The 21,114-nt window shown below is 45.9% G+C and overlaps 1 protein-coding gene and 1 pseudogene across 2 annotated transcripts in view; both read left to right on the top strand.

Moving 5' to 3' along the window:
• LOC144603231 (class I histocompatibility antigen, F10 alpha chain-like) overlaps positions 1–21,114 on the top strand; it is a 1,654,937-nt pseudogene that overhangs the window by 483,817 nt on the left and 1,150,006 nt on the right. The window lies entirely within an intron of this gene.
• On the top strand, positions 8,965–15,817 carry LOC144603227 (zinc-binding protein A33-like). The gene is made up of 6 exons (XM_078416427.1): positions 8,965–9,372; positions 9,464–9,559; positions 11,166–11,399; positions 12,090–12,112; positions 12,210–12,325; positions 15,105–15,817. The coding sequence occupies exons 1-6, from the start codon at positions 8,965–8,967 to the stop codon at positions 15,611–15,613; spliced, it is 1,386 nt and encodes a 461-aa protein (XP_078272553.1). The 3' UTR covers positions 15,614–15,817.

Genomic DNA, 21,114 nt, shown 5'->3' with positions numbered 1-21,114 from the left:
AGATTGGAGAAAGAGCATCTCATATTTCATTTGGGTAGCTAACAAGCCAACGGTATCAACATTAAATTCTCCAATTTTAGGTACTATCCTAAAAACACCCACCTTCCGTCTTGTCTTTCGCCCCCACGACCCCCGCCCCCTCCCATTTCTTACCCCACCCACTCCCTCGCCAAGTCGCCTCCCCGAATCCTGTCTGACGTTGCGTTGGTTCTCCGGTCCCGCTCCATCTGCACTCCCCCCCCCCCCCCCCCCACGCCATGGCTACACAATTGGCGACTTTTTCATGTTTAGGTTAGTCCGGGCTGAATAATCAATCTGAAGCATATCAGCAAAGCCGATATCAGTAAGCAAAGCTTACTGTTTATTTCAGATTTACCTCATTTTTGTTTTAGTTTTAGTTCAGAGATACAGCAATTGTATTGTGGCTTGTATCCATTAGTGCCATTATTGATGATAGAAATCAATGAACAAGCACAAAAACACGTCGGGCCCGCCACCAAGAAAAATCGAGGGCCGAAGATGTCCTTGTTGGGTTGCTCCTGGGCCTGGCCAAGCTGGCCATCCGCGACTCACGGCGCCAGGCGGAAGAGGGCTCTGCCCGAGCCAGCTGCCTACCCCTTTTCCGGGGTTACATCCGCGCCCGGGTGGTGTTGGAGAGGGACTACGCGCTGTCCACGGGCACCCTGGAGGATTTGTGGGACCGCTGGGCACCGCGGGGGATTGGATGTATCGTGGATGGGGATTGTAATATAATTGTATAATAGTTTCAATTGGTATATTTGTTTGAATAGTATTCTGGTGGTGGTTTCTGTTTTGGTTTTATTGTATTGTATATATTATTTTAATATTTAAATAAATATTTTTGATTTTTTTAAATACAAGGAAAATCGACGGACAAATGCTCAGACATTCTCAGAAAACAGAAATGCACAACCAACTTCTGAGTATTTCGAACCATTCGTGCTGCTTTTTTTTCAAATTTGCAACAGGTTTGTGGTTTTCAGCTCAATATGTTACCGTTTAATTGGAGCAATTAATCGGTCACAAAATATGAGGTCTAAGGAGAAATGTTTCATGAAATTGCTGACGGGAGGATATGTTCTAATTCGAACTTTGAGGTGATATCAATAGGGGATGTGACATTTATAGCCGCACACCTATTTCAAGGACTTCATGCTCCTTTTCCCTGGGTTCAACATTAAGCGTTCATATTAGACATAAACAGAAACGACCTGAGCAAACCATTGTGAAATATCTAATTCCCGCTTTCTTGGGTATAAATGCGATAAAGCGCGGATTATATTTCGGGTTTTCCCCGCGTTAAATATCCTCCGACATCCAGCACATCGGCCGCCCAGTGAACGAAGTGAATCCCGCCACATGAAACGTCGTGGATCAAGATACAGCTCAATAATAAGCCCGTGTGCTCCAACAATTTTTGCAATGAGTATTGCTTCTCCAATAAGGAGTTAAAATTCACAAGTTCACAAGTTATAGGAGTAGAATTGTGCCATTCGGTCCATCCGCCGTGGAATCATGGCTGATCTTGCTTCCTGATGTCGTTTTTCTGCCTTCTCTCCATAACCTCTGACACTCGTTCTAATCATGTGTTTGTCTATTTCTACCTTAAAAATATCTATTGACTTGGTCTCCACAGCTGTCTGTGTGGAATTGCGTGGAAATGTTTGTTCAAATGTCCATGATTAATGCCATTGTTCCATCACTCCGTGAATACACTGGAGGATTGGCGCGAGTATTAATGAGCATTAGAGTCGTGCTCCTTGCTCCATCGTGTTAGCACGGTGAGCTGCCGAGATCATCCAGAATGAGGCGGGCTCCGATTCTATACGTGAAGGACATCGCCTATCCAATTATGGCGGCATTTGGAATCACTGGTAAGTCCGGGCACATCGTTCAACGTGTTTCTGCGGTACCTCAACGTTCGGTGTTGCGATGTAGAAACAAAGAACAGCAGACGCCGGTTTACAAAAAAAGGCATATTGTGCGGGAGTAACGCAGCGGGTCAGGAGCTGCTCCGGAACACATGGATCTCCACAGATGCCGTTGACCCGCTGAGTTACTCTAGCGCTTTATTTCTTTTTTTTTGGCATTTCCAGTACCTTGTTTCCACATTTCACTGCTCCACTGTGAAGTTTCTTCAAGCGATGCGACATTGAAGAAGTTATCCTCCTATCTCTGACGGCAGTTCCGTGAGACTCTCTCACTGCTCCCCATCTGTGATTGCTGTTGCTGCTTTCCCGCTCATGTACAGGAAGCGCCCCAATTTGAATCGCCACCTTTCCATGTTCTCCAGAGATGCTGCCTGGCCCGCCGTGTTACTCCAGTACTTTGTGATTCTGTGATTTTGTGACTTTGTGATCAGTATTCCGATATCATCTTTGTCAGCTCATTCCGCTCTCTGTTGCCACTTGCATTCGCTGTCTCACTGCCTCCTTAGCTCTGTGTCCTTTCGCCTTCGCTTTGCCTTCCTTACAGGATCCTCCACGTTCTCAACTCCGCTTGTAGGGAAAATTGGATTGTCTCTTAGTCTCATTCATTCTGTGCAAAATGTCCTCGCCCGTATCCCGCGAATTTCTCCTGCTTCGGCAAAGAAACTTTGACTGAAGATCCTGACCCCTCGAGTTCAGCGGCCGTGGCAATGGACTGACTTCCGGTGCGGGAGTTTAATCCGATTGATCCCAGTGCCTAATACAACCCCGTGCTGGCAATGTAAAGACCTTACGCTTGATTCCGAGAGATATTTGGTAATAAGCGCAGACAGCGTATCCAATACCCACGCAAGTGGTGTTAATGGCAGCAACCACACTGCGAGAACAGGAAGGTCTATTTCATGGAGTAACTTCTGAGCTCCCAATGTCATGTCTCTTTCAGAACCACTGACTCCCAGGAACCTAAAGGCAGAAGTCTAAATGCCCAATGTAATAGAATACAGAACATACATCAAAGAACACACAACAAACAATACATCAGAGGAACAGGACCTTCTGCTTACAATGTCCATGCCGACGTGATGCAAAGTTAAACTAATATCATTCACCAGATCCGTATCCCCATACTCCCTTCCCATACACCCATGTGTCCAAATGAAAACTTCCCCAAATTGACTTTCTAATCTGCCTCCACCGCCATTCCTAGCCGCGCATTCAGCGGCACCCTCAGTGCTCATAACGTTTTAGAGAGTGGTAAAGTTTAATCCACATTTACATGGGAGATTTTCATTTGCACGGAGATTAATGGGTGCCTGGAGCACGCTGCCAGTGTAGATGATGGAGGCAGATGCCATAGTGGTCTATAGGAGGCTTCTGGATAGATAGATATATACTATATGTGAAGGGAATGGAGAGGCTTGTGTCATGTGCAGGCAGAAGACGTTAGCTTAACTTAGCATCAAGTTCGCCGCGGATACAGTGTGATGTGAAAGGCGTGTACCTATGCTGTGATGTTCTATGTTTCATGTAGCTGTCTGCATTGTTTCCTCTCCAACTAAGCCTATTTCCCCTCTGTTACACCTGGCGGTACATTAATTAGTTAATTCCCTCCACTTTGTTCTTCCCCCAGCGAACGTGCTGACGGCTGCGATCCTGTGCCGGGGTAAGTGCGGTCTCACCAAAGGAATCACCCGTTACATGGTGGCGATGGCAATGTCCGACCTGCTGGTGGTCATCTTACACGTACTGCTCAGGGAAATCTACCTTTACCACAACCCTTTTTCCATCCTCTCCCTCAGCACAGTGTGCTCTTCATACGTACACTTGCGGATCGCCACCCTGGACTATTCCGTCTGGTTAACCTTTTCCTTCACTTTTGACCGTTTTGTCAGCATTTGCTGCCCGAAGCTGAGACTCACCTATTGCACGGGTAAGACGGCCGCCGTGGTCATTGTGTCCTTGTGCACGCTGAGCTGTTTAAAGTACACCCCCTTTCACTTCATGTACGAGCCACGTTTCACCATGGACAATGTGAACTGGGGTTGCCGGCCCAAAGCCGTGTACTTCACTTCCATCGGCTGGGAAGCTTTCACCTGGCTATGTAGCGTCTCCCTCTCCTTACTCCCCTTTGGTCTTGTCATACTTCTGAACGGGCTGACGGTCAGGAACATCGTAGCGGCCAGCAGAGTCCGCCGGCGCCTGAAGTCAGTGGAGACCAAGGACAGCGAGACGGATAATCGGCGCAATGCCATCGTTTTACTCTTCACCGTGTCCGGCACCTCCATATTACTCCGGGTGACGGCTACGGTGACTTTGATCTGCACTCGGGTCACCGTCAATTTCGTTGGCGCGGATCTCACGAGCCCCTCGCACATCGCCAACGAAGTAGGAATCTTACTTATTCGGGTCAGCTGCTGCGTGAAAACCTGTATCTATGCAATGACCCAACGCAAGTTTAGAGAGCAGCTGAAGAACGGGATCAAGATTCTAACCCGTGTCATTATTAACCCTATGAAACAGGCGAAGCAGTGAACCGTGAGTTGGAATTTAATGTTGACGCCTCTGATTTCTCTATTTCGCTCACCGAACTTCACCATTCAGTGGAAGCCCCGGATCCGACACATTACGTTTCAATTCCCTCTACAGATGTTGCCCGCCTCGTTCAGTTCGTCCAGCACGTTATGTTTTGCTCAAGACTTAATCGCTCCTTGTGTATCGATTATATACCTCATTTCCGTTTGGAGCGGTTTAGTTGAACAGGAGACTGCATAACTTATACCCGGGAATATGGATAAAACATGTGCCACCGCATCACGGTTAACCACTTGGTCTTCTGTAGAACATAAACGAAGTGCCGGGGGAACTCAGCGGACCGAACAGCATGTGCCTATTATGAGCGACAAAGACAGGGTTGGCTGGATAGAGAATGGACACAAAATGCTGGAGTAACGCAGCGGGACAGGCAGCATCTCTAGAATGAAGGAATGGGTGAGGTTTCGCGTCGAGACCCTTCTTCAGACTGTACTCCAGCTTATTGATTTAAACCAGCGTCTGCAGTTCTATCCGGCACATTATGTCAAAGCATTCCATCTCCAGATATGCTGCCTGTCTCGGTGAATTACTGGAGCATTTTGTGTCTATCTTCCATTTAAAGCAGCATCCGCAGTTTGTTCCTACACAAGGACTAGAGGATATAGCTTTAAAGTGAGGGGGGCCATTTTAAAGCAGATCTGCGGAGCAGGTTTTTTACACAGAAAGTGGTGGTTGGAACGCGCTGGCAGGGGTAGTGATGGAGGCATAAATGAAACGACCATTTAGAAGTCTTTTGGATCGGCACATGGATGTGCAGGGAGCGAAGGGATGTCAGCCAAATTGAATCCCACGGCTCCTCTCGATACCCGACTGTTTGACCGCCGCACATGGCCGCGTTTCTTTCTCTTTTCCGACTACATGCGTATCCAAATAGCTGTGATGGCCAAAGCAGTCTTTCGAATTAAGTTAATGCAGTTTACCATAAAGGTTGAGCAAAACACAAAGTATTGGAGTAACTCAGCGGGCCAAGCAGAATCCGTGGAGCGAAATGATCCGGGAATTAAAGTTGTACTTTAAAACCAACTTTAAAATACTGAATCGAAACCCCTACTACCCATTTTAGAATCGCATTCCGTATTCGATTGCTGCTTGGTGCTAAAAACACAATGACATCAATGGTAAAGTTAAAAAGAAACATGACTTCCTGCCGTTGAAGAGACTTCCTACAGCTGATCAGGACGGTGGGGGGGGGGGGGGGGGTTGGGGGGGACCACTAGTTCAAGCGTGGAACAGCGGGCGGATTGCGTGCTTGATCACCCTTATCACCCTCTTGATTTCGCCAAACGCAAAGTGCTGTACTAACTAGCGGGTCAGGGAGCATCTGCAGGGGCAATGAATAGGCGACATTTCCGTTTCAGATCCATCTTCCGTCTCTTTATTCGACCAGCTCGTCCAAAGGAAGAATACAATAAAATAAATTTCAATTTCAATTAAATGATATTTTCTTTAGCCTTAAAATGATTAATTTGATTTGTTTTCTTGTTGTTCAGAGCACATGCTTGGTCAAACATGGGAGAATGGTTCAAAGGATGAGGGGGGGGGGAGAGGGGGATATGATGATTGTGGAGCTTTGTGTTTTGCGACTGGAAGTCTGTGACGTGCGGGTTACGGCAGGGATCGGCGCTGAGACTGTTGTTTGCGATTTCCATTGATAAACTAAATGCGAATTTAGGAGGCATGATTAGCTAATTCGCGATGGCAAGGACACTGAGACGGAGAATCGGCGTAACTCTATTGCCTTACACTTCACGGTGTCGGGAACCTCCATATTACTGGGGACGACGGGAACAATGATTTGCAGGAACTCGCACAAGTCGATCGGACTAAGTTTATCACAGCAAAGGAACCCCCAAATAGTGGGATGCTTTAACCATGTGATGTCTGGAGTTCAGGGCATGCATGTTGCTGTTGGACAGAAGGACGAGACAGATGAGCATAAGCATGAGTGATGAGAGAAATTGAGGCCCTGGTTAGGATAAAGGAGGAGTCACGTGACTGGTATAGACATCTGGCATCATGTGTGTACCTGAAGGAGTTTTGGGAACTAATGAACAGACTTTATTGAGAAAGCAGTAGGGCAAAAGGGGGGCAGGGGATAACGTTAGGAGATAATATCAGGCAACATTCAAAGAGAATGTGTGTACATTCAGGAAAAAATGGTAACTAAAGAGAGAATATGCCCCCACAGAAACCAAACCAGAGATACCAATGTCCTCAGTGAGTATTTCTCCTCTGTTTTTTACCGTGGTGAAAGGCACAACTGTAAATCGTGGGGCAGTGAATGGCAGTGTCCCGAGGGCAGTCAATATTATTTTCAAGGAGTTGCTGAGACGTCTGAAGGCATACATATCTCCTGAATTTGATCAGATATATCGGTGGACGCTGTCACAAGTCAGAGATGAAATTACAGGCACCGTGCCTTACATCACGTGCCTACATCACAATCAAAGACAGACGAGGTGCCGGAAGACTGGTGGTTAATGTTGCAAACGCAATTTAAGAAGGATTGCAAGGAAAAACCTGGGGACATTGTCAAGTTAGCCAAACATCTGTGGTAGGCAAGTAACTGGAGAGCATTCTGATGGATAACATCTGTATGCATTCAGTTAGACAGGGGTGATTAGGGACAGTCACGATAGTTTTGTACGTGGTTGATCCGCTGCTTCACGGGGCCAGAGGACAGTGCTCAATCCTGACGATACATAGGAGTCAATAGACAATAGACAATAGACAATAGTCAATAGGTGCAGGAGGAGGCCATTCAGCCCTTCGAGCCAGCACCGCCATTCAATGCGATCATGGCTGATCACTCTCAATCAGTACCCCGTTCCTGCCTTCTCCCCATACCCCCTCACTCCGCTATCCTTAAGAGCTCTATCCAGCTCTCTCTTGAAAGCATCCAACGAACTGGCCTCCACTGCCTTCTGAGGCAGAGAATTCCACACCTTCACCACTCTCTGACTGAAAAAGTTCTTCCTCATCTCCGTTCTAAATGGCCTACCCCTTATTCTTATTCTTAAACTGTGGCCCCTTGTTCTGGACTCCCCCAACATTGGGAACATGTTTCCTGCCTCTAATGTGTCCAATCCCATAATTATCTTATATGTTTCAATAAGATCCCCCCTCATCCATACCGAGAATAACGGATACAGTAGATGAGGTTGGAGAAGGTGGAAGTGAACCTCTGCCTCACCTGAAAGGACTGGCGGGGTCCCTGGACGTATATGAACATGTTTTATATCTCCTGGACTCCGATATATCGTCGAGACCAGGCGCAGACTGGGCGATCGTTCCACTGGATATTGATAACTCATTTCAAGTAAATCAGGCACCCCCCCCCCCCCCCCACCCGAGGCGTCCTGCAAGTTTCACTGTACGTATCCTTAAGTTATCACCTCTTCCACAGTCAGCAACGGACCGTTGTGAGCTCCACTTTTCCTTAGTCGTCAGTGCCGGCTCCCACTGTTGTGCACCTTTGCATACCTCGAGGTGACCACTGGACATTGACCACAAATCCACTGAATCCAACAGCTACTCAGCCTGTGCCTCCTCAAGCACCGCCTCTTCTGAGGATGCCATCCCCATCTCTCGGTTCCTATCTTCAATTCAGTGCTCAAGATCAGGGCTTCTACCCCAGGACAACGGAGGCGTTCTCTTTCTTCATGAAAAAGGGCGTCAACTTCACTGCATTTGGTGGTGCCTCGCCAGCATCTCCACCACTTCCTGCACATCGGATCTCAACGCCCGCACCTCCAGCCAGAAAAAGGGTAGACATCCCTGGTCCTCATGTTCCTCATTTTCACCCTACCAGCCCATCCCCAGGCGCTTTCCCTTACAACCCACCATGGGGGGTGCCACTCCTGTCATTAAACCTCGGCCCTCACCACCATTCGGGAACACAAACAGACCTTTCAGGTGAGCCACAGATTCAACTGCGCTTCCTGTATCCTCGTCAATGGCACTCGGATCTCGCGATGTGGCCCTCTCTACATCTGCAGTTCTTCGTTTCTACATCTTCAGGTTCAACGACGAGGGGACATAGATACAGGGTAAGGGGAGGGGGGTTTCGGGGGGATGTGAGAAAGAACTTTTTCACCCAGAGGGTGGTTGGAGTCTGGAACTCACTGCCTGGGGTGGTGGTGGAGGCGGGAACACTCACAACGTTTAAGAGGCATTTGGATGGGCACTTGAAATGCTACAACATTCAGGGCTACGGTCCAAATGCGGGAAAATGGGACTGTGTTTGGTAACGGGCGGCACGATGGGCCGAAGTGCCTCTTTCTGTGCCGTAGGACTCTATGACTCTATGACTAGCAGCAAATCATTTTCATTCCCCGAGAAGGCAAAGTGCGCAGAGGACACTCGCGGCACTACAGGGGATCAGTAGTTTGCATATTGAACCAGGAAGTGCCTGGAGTTAAACATGGCTACGAAAGACCAGGTCGACAGTTTAACCGAGGAGGTCGTTTGTCCCATCTGCCTGGATTTCTTCACCGATCCGGTGTCACTGGAGTGTGGGCATAACTTCTGCCGCTTCTGTATCACACAGAGTTGGGACACGGAGGGGAGAAACTGCTGTCCGGAATGTGGAGAGGAGTTTGTGAACCGCACCCTCGGGATAAGTCGGGCCTTGGCGAGACTGTCAGAGAAATTTTGGACACTGCGCCAGAATCAGGAGAACAGGGTTACATTCCACTGTGAAGAACATCAGGAAGAACTAAAGCTGTTTTGTGAAGCTGATAAGACGCTGATCTGTGTGATTTGTGCAGCTGGGCGGAAACACAAATCTCACAGCTTCGCGCTGATAGCAGAAGCTGCTGAATTCTACAAGGTAAAAGCAAATCGATTTTGATCACATCTTTGTTTAATTACTTCTTTATTGTCCAACAATTTAATTATCTAATTATCAAACACAATCCTAGGATCAAGTGAAATCTTCCTTCGAAACTCTCGCAAAAAAGAAATCAGAGATCCAGCAAATGGAGCAGCAACAGAAAGAGAAGATTTCTGAAGTTCTGGTGAGGCTTTCCAGTTTCGATTTTCAGTTTCGATTTCCTGATCTTGTGTAGATTTGATCCCTGTGAATGCGTGTAATTAAAGGACAGCGCAGTGACACAAGTAATGCTGCTGAATCTGGTGAGCGGGTTCGATCCTGACCTCGGGTGCTGTCCGTGTGGTTCGCGTGTGAGAAACATAGAAACACTGGAGTTTAGAAGGATGAGAGGGGATCTAATAGAGACATATAAAATTATAAAAGCACTGGACAAGCTAGATGCAGGAAAAATGTTCCCAGAGCCAAGGGCCACAGTCTTAGAATAAAGGGGAGCCAATTTAAAACTGAGGTGAGCAAGCACCACATTCATTGTGATCATGGCTGATCGTCCACAATCAATAACCCGTGCCCACCTTCTCCCCATATCCCATGATTCCACTACCCCCTGAGAGCTCTATCTAACTCTCTCTTAAATCCATCCAGTGATTTGGCTTCCACTGCCCTCTGTGGCAGAGAATTCCACAAATTCACAACTCACTGGGTGATAAAGTTCCTTCTCACCTCAGTTTTAAATGGCCTCCCCTTAATTCTAAGACTGTGGCCCTTGGTTCTGGACGTGCCCAAAATTGGGAACATTTTTCCTGCATCTAGCTTGTCCAGTCCTTTTATAATTTTATATGTCTCTATCAGATCCCCTCTCACCCTTCTAAACTCCAGTGAATACAAGCCTAGCCTTATCAATCTTTTCCCAGTTCTCCCAGTGACCACGTCAGGTTACTTCCACATCCCAAAGACACGCCGGTTCGATGGTCAATCGACGGATGTAAAGTATCCTTGTGAACGTGGGTGGTGGGCGAATGAATGGGAATTAATGGGGAGTAGAAAGCGAATAGCCAATAGGGAATTGTATTTGAGGAGTGGGATTGGTGGGATTATGGGATTACTCTCATGACGTTTCAGAAGCATTTAGACAAGATCATAAGATCATAAGAGTAGAATTAGGCTATTCGGCCCATCAAGTCTACTCCGCCATTCAATCATGGCTGATCTATCTCCTATCCCCATTCTCCTGTCTTCTCCCCATAACCTCTGATACCTTTACTAATCAAAAATATATCTACCTCTGTCTTAAAAATATCCACTAACTTGGCTTCTACAGCCTTCTGAGGCAAAGAATTCCACAGATTCACCACCCTCTGACTAAAGAAATTTCTCCTCATCTCCTTCCTAATAGAACTATTTTAATTCTGAGGCTATGACCTCTAGTCCGAGACTTTCGCAGTAGATCCTCTCCACATCCACTTTATCGAAGACCTTCACTATTCTGTATGTTTCAATGAAGTCCCCCCTCATTCTTCTAAAGTCCAGCGAGTCTTCTAAACTCCAGTTCAGCCAAACATTCATCATAGGTTAATGGTCAAACTCTTGAATTTTCAAGCTAATCAAAGCTATCGATTAAATGTAAGTAACTGGGATTTGTGAGGATACGTACAGTGGCCAGTATGGATATGGTTCGCGCAATGGCCAATTCCTGCACTCTGCAGCTGGATATTGATTGGCCAAATGATACTTTCTATACCGCGAGGAAACACAATGCAGAGAAATATTGATCTTTACCTTTCATTTCACAGAAACAGTCACACAAGCTTCAGTCACAGATCACATCCCAGTTTGCTGAACTGGACCAGATTCTCACTGAGAAAAAGCAGAGCATACTGGCAGATATCTGGGAGGAAGAGAAGAGGATTCTATGTACAATGGAGAAAAATCTTGAAGAGCTTCAAGAGAATGTAAATTCCATTCAGAAGGAACTCTTAAAGCTACAGGAGCAGATTGATCAAAAAGACAGTGTGGCAATTCTGAGGGTGAGTTCAGGGGTTACACTACAGATTGGTGAAGTGAAAATGCACAGTTACAAAATGATGGGGATATTTCTGAAGTAAATGCCACGTTTACCAGTAATTCAGAACTCGGTAAATGCCCCATCTGCTTCAGCACTGTGCTGCTGATATTCCCAAACTAAATATCCTCCCCCATAATCTGTGCTGGATCTCAGCGCTGCCTGCAGTCTCCTTGAGTAAAATATTGCTGTGATCTTGGCACTGAGTTAGTGATTGCTTAATATTTCCCCTAAAATAAGGAAAATCTCCGCAAATCACAAGTTCATGAGGAAAGTTTGCCGTGTGTTCCACTTTAGTGGGAAAGAATTTTGTGGCATTAAACCGGCCCGTTGAAGACATCGTGATGATCATGCCATCAGAAACACTTAATCATTCCTCATGTTTATCCACATTAACATTCCTTAAAGTCACCAGCACTTAAGGGGACCTATTCCATCCTACGTTATCCCTGTGCTCTTCAAGGGACGTATTCTCTCCCTAGTTATTCTTTTGTAGAATCTCTATGGTAATATCCACTTCTGTCTGTGTCACAACAACAAAAAGAGTTGGGAAATGGAAAGGTTCTGGGGCTTGTTGTAATTTGTGTGAAACTCCTATGTCGAATTGTGAATGTCCCATATCAGTCTACTCAGATTTGTGTTTGATTTCTTGCAGGAGCAAGCTGGTGGGAAGAGGAGGTAGGACATTCTCATGAGAGAATCACTGCATGTTTGTGTAGAACAGCTCAAAAAACAGTTGTGGCTCAATTTACAACCAGATGTTAAATCTTTGCAGGGATAGTGAGGAAATGAAAACACTCTCAGTGACAGACGATGCCTTAACGATTGACAAAATCGATCACCACTTTTTGATGAACACGTTGTGGAGAGAAACATCTGCCATTAAACGAGGTAAAACCTGTCCAGATTTTCCTTCTTCTTATTTATAACGCATTTAAGTAACACAGATGCAAACATTGCCGATAGAAATTGTACCCATCTCCAAAATCTCCATTGGCAACTATCACTCTACCACCCGCTGTCTGAAAACTTGGCCGTTCAATGCCCTTGTTGACTTTCCCTTCTCGACTTAAACCGTCACCCTTGAAGTTTAGAAAATTCCATATTCCATTCCACAGCCCTTTGGCCCAGTTCATTAAGATCTGTTTAATCTTAGACAACCTTCTCCACTCTCCACAATGTCACCAATGTTAGTGTCACTCACAAACTTGTTAACCGTACCACCTACAAACACATCCACATCATTTATATAAACAGCTACCAACAGTGCAGCTAGCATTGTGCATTGGTGTGCACCACTTGTCACAGGCCTCCAGTCTGAAAAACAACTCTCTACCTCCGCCCTGTTTTCTACCGTCAGGCCACATATCGGTTTCAGTTTAGTTTATTGTCATGTATACCAAGGTACGGTGAAAAGCTTTTGCTTTGTATCCATTGGCTGACTACCATGGATTTCTAGATCAGCCTACCATAGGAGTTGCTGCTCCCAATCTTACTAATCATACCTCTAATATTCACACCCAAGCCATGAAGATATAACATAAGCAGCAGTGAAAATCTGAAATCTTCTACCCTAGGAGGTCATGCAGGTCAGGTTATTGGCAATAGGCAAAGTGAACGCAGATGGATATTTGAAAGATCTAGTAATTGAAACTTATGGAGAACACACATCGAGCAGGAATTGGTGCCAGCTTAGATCAGTCATGATCAAATTGAATGGTGGAGCAGGCCTGGGGAGCAGGGCCTACTCCTCCTGCTATTTTCATGAGTTCTTAAGCTTTTTTCATACCTGCAGAATTATATTTTTTACACACAGGGAATGCAGCAAAGACTGACAATACTTGTCCCTGTGCAGGATGAGATTGAGTAGCCTTGGCCTGTGCACTCGAGAGTTCAGGTGTTTTAAAGGAGACCTTGGTGAAACACAAAGTTCAGTGGGCTGGATGCAAGGAGGATGTTTCCCCTGGTAGGCCAGCGGTCTCCCACTCAAAATCTGGGCTGGACCTTTCAGGATAGCGATAAGGAGACATTACCTCACGCAAAGACTGGGGGACCTTTGCAATTCCCCGTTCCGGTGGCTGTGGACAATCAGCCTGAAGAAGGGTCTCGACTCGAAATGTCACCCATTCCTTCTCTCCAGAGATGCTACCTGTCCCGCTGAGTTACTCCAGAAGTTTGTGTCTACCAGTCATTCAGTGTTCCTGAAGCTAGTGACCCATTAGAGATTCAGGCCTTTCGGCACATCACATACATGTGCACATTTTCTCCAGCTACACTAATCCATTTGCCCACATTACATCAGTATTCTCCTAAACCTCACCTATTTAAAAGCCGCTTAAATATAGTGATTATATCTGACTCCAGCACCACCTCTGCAGCGTGTTCCAGATACCAACCACTCTATGTGTGAAGAAAAAGTACCACTTAGACCAATTTTAAAACTCTGTCCTCTCACCATAAACCCGCGTTCTCTTGTTTTGATATCCTTGCATGAGAATGAGGTTTTGATATACTACCTGATTTAATATCCTGCTGCAGACTTTGATAACATACCTCTCTATCCACAAACTGCTCCACTTGGATCCCACCTACTTTCACTTTCTGGATCAGCCTTACAAGCAGAACATTGTCAACTTCCTCAGTGAAATTCACCTATTCGTTCACAATGAGATCAGTGTGTTCTTGATTGCACACACCCATGAATCCCCTCTCTTTCAGTGACCCTACAACCCCAAGTCTTCACCCATTCTGTCTAACATCCGATCATTCAACCTCTCCTTCCTTCCATGGTCCAAACCACCCTTCCCTCTCTCTCGCCCTCCAATCAAGAAAAGAGGGGCAGGTCATCTGGCCCCTAACGTCTGCCACTATTCACTATGATCATGATAACTGTGTAAAAGGATCGGGTCCCGGGACCTGCGTCAGCAGGAAACATGTTCCCAATGTTGGGGGAGTCCAGAACAAGGGGCCACTGTTTAAGAATAAGGGGTAGGCCATTTAGAACTGAGATGAGGAAAAACTTTTTCAGTCAGAGAGTTGTGAATCTGTGGAATTCTCTGCCTCAGAAGGCAGTGGAGGCCAATTCTCTGGATGCATTCAAGAGAGCTAGATAGAGCTCTTACGGATAGCGGAGTCAGGGGGTACGGGGAGAAGGCAGGAACGGGGTACTGATTGAGAATGATCAGCCATGATCACATTGAATGGCGGTTCTGGCTTGAAGGGCCGCATGGCCTACTCCTGCACCTATTGTCTATTGTCTATTGACTCCATCCCACATCTCTACCTTCCCTTTAACAATTTCAAATTACACCTCACCTCAATTTCTTCTTCCTCCGACCTGCCTTCATATATGAACAGCACGTTTCATTTATCTATTCCCGCCGCAATCTTGCAATCTTCCTCAGCGTCCGCAATTCCCCCCCCCCCCCCCCACAACCCCCTCCCTCCTGATTCCGCACAAATCCCTGTCCCCAGACCGCATTATAAATTCAGGTAATGATGTCTGGTGTCCATCCGATATTTGTTGGGGGATGAAACCCCGGGCAATGTTTCAGCTGGTCGTCCGCCCGTGACTGAGGTCGAATGGCTTCTCCCGCGGGAACTCTCTGATTCTCTGCTTCTCTCTCTCTCTCTCTCTCTCCCCCCCCCCCCCTTCCCTCCTCCCCCACAGTCTCCATCACCCTGGATGTGGAAACGGCGCATCCTCATCTCGAGGTGTCTGAGGATCGGAAGAGGGTGAGATGGACCGGGACCCTGATGAATCTCCCTGACACTGGGAAGAGGTTTACAGTTAGTCGGTGTGTGCTGGGATCGGAGCGATTCACATCAGGGAGACATTACTGGGAGGTGGAGGTGGCGGAGATTCGGTGCTGGAGTCTGGGAGTCGCCGCAGTGTCTGTGGAGAGGAAGAGAGTGGTGGCACTGACTCCAGAGGCTGGAGTCTGGATCATCAGGCGGCGGGGTGACAAATTTGATCCATTCGCCTCCTATCGATCCCGTATCCCCGCCCGTCCCATCCCCGGGAGGGTGGGAGTTTATCTCAGTTACGAGTCCGGGACAGTTTCATTTTATGACGCGGACACCAAATCCCATCTCCACACCTTCACTGGGAATAAATTCACGGAGAAACTTTATCCTTTCTTCTGGACTTCGGCTGTGAACCAGTGGCTGAAAACCTGATGCGGTTCGGCTCCGGGTGTGTAAAAGGATCGGTTCCTGGGACCGGGCTCAGGATCGGGGATCAGGGGCTGTGGGGCAGACAACAGGTAGACAACAGGTCGGCGCTGAACAGGTCCCATTTAATCCCCAAATTCCGCGTCGTAAAATCTCAGTGAGCGCGCAAATAAAACCAGGAGGAATGTAAATGTGCAAAGAGTGAAATAAACAGTGAAATTGGAGCTGTCGATCCGTTCATTTTAGCACCTCAGTTTTAAATGGCCTCCCCTTTATTCTAAGACTGTGGCCCCTGGTTCTGGACTCGCCCAACATTGGTAACATTTTTTCTGCATTCTGGCAGACAGTAGGGTGGGAAGGGAAAAGTATGAATGAGATGTGCCTTCCACGTGCTTATAATGATAACCTCAATGTTATGACCATCTGGAGTCCGATTGAGTTATACAGCCCCTCGGCCCAGCATGTCCATTCCGACCAAGATACCCCATTTACATTACGTCTAGTTGCCCGCTTTTGATCTGTACGTCTCTAAACTTCTTCCTATCGAAGAACCCGATTAAATGTATTTTAAGTGGTGTTATAACGTCTGCCTCAACTATATCATCTGGCAGCTCATTCCCTGTATCCACTGTGTGAAGAGGTTGCCCCAAAGAGTCATAATAAGTCAGTCTGAACAAGGGTCTCGACCCAAAACATCACCCATTCCTTCTCTCCAGAGATGGTGCCTGACCCGCTGAGTTACTCCAGCATTTTGTGTCTACCTGTTAAATCATTCCTTTCTCACCTAAAACCTCTGGTTGAATTTGGACTTGAAGTCAGCACTCTCCTCTGTAACTGGACCCTCGACTTCCTGATCGACAGACCACAATCAGTGAGAATAGGTGGCACATCATCCTCTGCTTCAGTACTCTACACCGATGCCCTGCATGGATGCGTCCTCAGCCCCCCTCCCCCCCCCCCCCACAATACTCATTATACACTCGCGACTCTGCAGCCAAACACCAATCCAACTCAATCTATAAGTTTGCAGAGGACACCACCTAATGGGAAAGACATCGAACAATGACCAGATGGAGTACAGAAAGGAGACCGAGAACCTTGTAACTTGGTGCCAAAACAACAAGCTCTCCCTCAATGTCAGTGAGATAAAAAAGATTGTGATCGACGTCAGGTACCGAAACAGTACACACACCATGATATGCATTGATGGCGAGGAAGTAGAGATTCCTAGGAATAAATATCGCCGGCATTTTGTCCTGGACCAGTCACGTGGAAGCTATGGCCAAGTGTCCCTGCCAGTAGCGAGCTGGGAGAGCCCCGACAAGGTAGCGGGAGAAGGCTTTGATCGGGGTGCACAAAAGACCGTTTTTGGAACAGCTCCATCCAAAACCGCAAGACATTGCCGGAGCCGATTGCCGATGGACATTCAACCATCACACAAACCAACCTCCCTTTCATCGATTCCGTCTACGCCATGCTGCCTCGGCAAGGCCACCAGCACAATGAAGGACGAGTCACACTCCGGTCACTTCCTCTTCTCCCCTCGCAAAATAAGTGACATAGAGATATAATGAAATCACCGACGGTTGGATTCGTTGCAACTGGAGAAAAAACCCAAATTCAGTTACTCAACGGGCCAGGCGGCATTTCTGTAGAACATGGATGGGTGTGGTTTCAGGTCGGGCCTTCTCCAGGCATTGTAAAGTGGGAGAAGGGTAGAGAAAGCTGGAAGAGAGGCGCGAGTAGACAAAGCCTGGCAGATAACAGGTTGATGCAGTGTGGAGTTTGGTAGGAAGATGGTTCAACATAACCATCACACAGAGATGAAAAGCCATGAGATGTGATGGAAAGGGATTGATGAGTTGAGAATTGTGAAGTTATGGGAAGGATGCACCTGTGAGGGGAATGAAACAGGTGCGCGTCCAGGTGGGACATACGGGAGGGGGGCGGTCCAGGTAGGACACACGGGAGGGGTGGGGAAGCGAAAAAGACAGAGGGAGGGTTATAGCTGCCTAAATCTGAAGAATTCAATGTTCATCCAATTGGGTTGTACGCTACCCAAGCCGTATATGAGTCGACATTTCTCCAGTTTGCGCGTGGCTTGTCTCTGACAATGGATGGGATCCGGGACTGCAAGATCAACATGGGAATGGGAAGATGAGGTACCCGGTGTCCGAGTGTGCCTCGGCGAAACGGGCGCCGAGTCTACGCTTGGCTAGTCTATGTTCTAACTTAAGCTGAGAGATGACACCAAAATCAATCAATCTATCTATCTATCTATCTATCTATCTATCTATCTATCTATCTATCTATCTATCTATCTATCTATCTATCTATCTATCTATCTATCTATCTATCTATCTATCTATCTATCTATCTATCTATCTATCTATCTATCTATCTATCTATCTATCTATCTATCTATCTATCTATCTATCTATCTATCTATCTATCTATCTATCTATCTATCTATCTATCTATCTATCTATCTATCTATCTATCTATCTATCTATCTATCTATCTATCTATCTATCTATCTATCTATCTATCTATCTATCTATCTATCTATCTATCTATCTATCTATCTATCTATCTATCTATCTATCTATCTATCTATCTATCTATCTATCTATCTATCTATCTATCTATCTATCTATCTATCTATCTATCTATCTATCTATCTATCTATCTATCTATCTATCTATCTATCTATCTATCTATCTATCTATCTATCTATCTATCTATCTATCTATCTATCTATCTATCTATCTATCTATCTATCTATCTATCTATCTATCTATCTATCTATCTATCTATCTATCTATCTATCTATCTATCTATCTATCTATCTATCTATCTATCTATCTATCTATCTATCTATCTATCTATCTATCTATCTATCTATCTATCTATCTATCTATCTATCTATCTATCTATCTATCTATCTATCTATCTATCTATCTATCTATCTATCTATCTATCTATCTATCTATCTATCTATCTATCTATCTATCTATCTATCTATCTATCTATCTATCTATCTATCTATCTATCTATCTATCTATCTATCTATCTATCTATCTATCTATCTATCTATCTATCTATCTATCTATCTATCTATCTATCTATCTATCTATCTATCTATCTATCTATCTATCTATCTATCTATCTATCTATCTATCTATCTATCTATCTATCTATCTATCTATCTATCTATCTATCTATCTATCTATCTATCTAATCTATCTATCTAATCTATCTATCTATCTATCTATCTATCTATCTATCTATCTATCTATCTATCTATCTATCTATCTATCTATCTATCTATCTATCTATCTATCTATCTATCTATCTATCTATCTATCTATCTATCTATCTATCTATCTATCTATCTATCTATCTATCTATCTATCTAATCTATCTATCTATCACCAAAACTCTCATCTTGTTTGTCTGTATATATATTTGTTAGTTTGTCCGTTTGTTTGTGTCCGTTGATCGGGAAATGCAGCCAAAACGGTACACGATAGCGCTACTATTTTAGGCCTACCTTACTCACCATTATCCTGGGGTGTGCAGTGGCAAGTTTCGTTCAATTTGCTGTTATATTTTTAATGTTATTGACATTTTAAAGTTTAAAAAATCACTTTTCCGTTTCACCTGGCCATCAGCCGCGTTCGACGTCACAATGGGAGAAAGTCCGCGCAGTTGCGCCCTGATGATCCAATACAGCTGCTCCCCGACTTAAGATGCTTCGACTTACAATATTTCGACTTACGATATTTCGACTTTGCTGTGGTGCAAACCCATCCAAACGGCGGGGGGAGGGGAGGAGGGGGGATAAGGGTGGGTTGAGGGGGGATGTAGTAGGTGAGTGGGGGGGGTAGGGGGGAGGGGGTAAGGGGGGATGAGGAGGGGATGGAGTGGGTAAGTGGGTGAGTGGGGGGGGGGGGGGTTGCAGGGAGGGTTGCCGGGCTCGCAGGAGAGGAGAGATTTTGATCTAACGGGTCCACGCCCGTCTAGTGTGAGTAAAGATTACTCTAATTGGACATCGTGTTCTGTTTCCCTGGGTTTAAAATTGAACATTCATTTTGGAGTTCGATAATTGATTTGAACGTGCCATTTTGACATGCTCCATTCACTCTTCCGTGGATATAAATGTGGCGTTGGGGGAGTCCAGAACCAGGGGTTACAGTTTACGAATAAGGGGTAGGCCATTTAGGACTGAGATGAGGAAAAACCTTTTCGCTCTTTGTGAATTTGTGGAATTCTCTCCCACTGAAGGCAGTGGAGGCCAATTCACTGGATGTTTTCAAGAAATAATTAGATTTAGCTCTTGGAATGAAGGGATATGGAAAGAAAGCAAGAAAGGACTACTGATTTTGGATGATCTGCCATGCTCAAATTAAAGGGCAGTGCTAGCTGGAAGGGCCGAATGGCCTACTACTGCACATATTGTCTATGTTTCTATAAAGAAGGGTGAGGGGTGCATGCGAAAGAGGGCGAGGGAGGGTTGTACCTACTTTCATTTGAAAAATGCAATGTCCATGCCGTTGGAGTGTAAGCTACCCAAACCGAATATGCGTTCCTATTCCTCCAGTTTGCGTGTGGCATGGCTATGACAATGGATGAGATCCTGGACTGATAGATGAGCATGGGAATGGAAAGATGAGCTATGATGGCTAGCCACCCGGAGTTCTAGTCTGCCTTGGCGAAACGGACGCGGAGTCTATCCTTGGTTAGTCTACGTCGTAACTGAAACTGTGAGGTGACGCCAAAATGAGATAGAAAATTTGGAGCCACACACCCATTACGTGGACTTCGTGTTCTGCTTCTCTGGGTCCAATTTTGAACATTAGAATTAGAAAATTGATTTGAGCAAACCATTGTGATATACTCCACACCCTCTTCCGTGGTTACAAATGTGATGAAGAAGGGGTTGTATTTCGGATCTCTTGTGTTAAGGTCCGCCAACACCAACCACGTTGTCACCCTGTAAATGACAGGGCCAGGCCATTCACATTGCATCTTGTTTAAAGTAGATGTGGGGTAAAGTTCTTCACACAGAGAGTGTTGGGTGCCTGGAACGCGTTGACATGGGAGAGACGCGTTGAAATGCAGGGAATGGCTGGAGTGGCCGCACGGTGGCGCAGCGATAGTGTCACTGCCTTACAGCACTGGAGACCGGTGTTGGATCCCGACTACAGGTGCTGTCTGAAAGTACCCGTTATCCTTGTGAACACGTGGGTTTTCTCAAGGCGCTCCGGTTTCCTCCCACGCTCCAAAGACATGCAGGCTTGCAGGTTAGACACAGAATGCTGGAGTAACTCAGAGGGCAGGCAGAATCTCTGAAGAGAAGAAATAGGTGACGTTTCTGGTCGAGACCCTTCTTCAGACTGATTGATTGGCTTCTGTCAATTGTAAATTGTACCAAGTATGCAGGATCGAACTAGTGTATGGAGTGGGCGCTGGTCGGCGCGAACTTGGAGGACCGAAGCGCCTGT

Source organism: Rhinoraja longicauda, chromosome 19 (assembly GCF_053455715.1).
Source record: "Rhinoraja longicauda isolate Sanriku21f chromosome 19, sRhiLon1.1, whole genome shotgun sequence".
NCBI lineage: Eukaryota > Metazoa > Chordata > Chondrichthyes > Rajiformes > Arhynchobatidae > Rhinoraja > Rhinoraja longicauda.
Note: the sequence above shows the minus strand (reverse complement) of the source record. Positions and strands in the feature narration are given on the sequence as shown.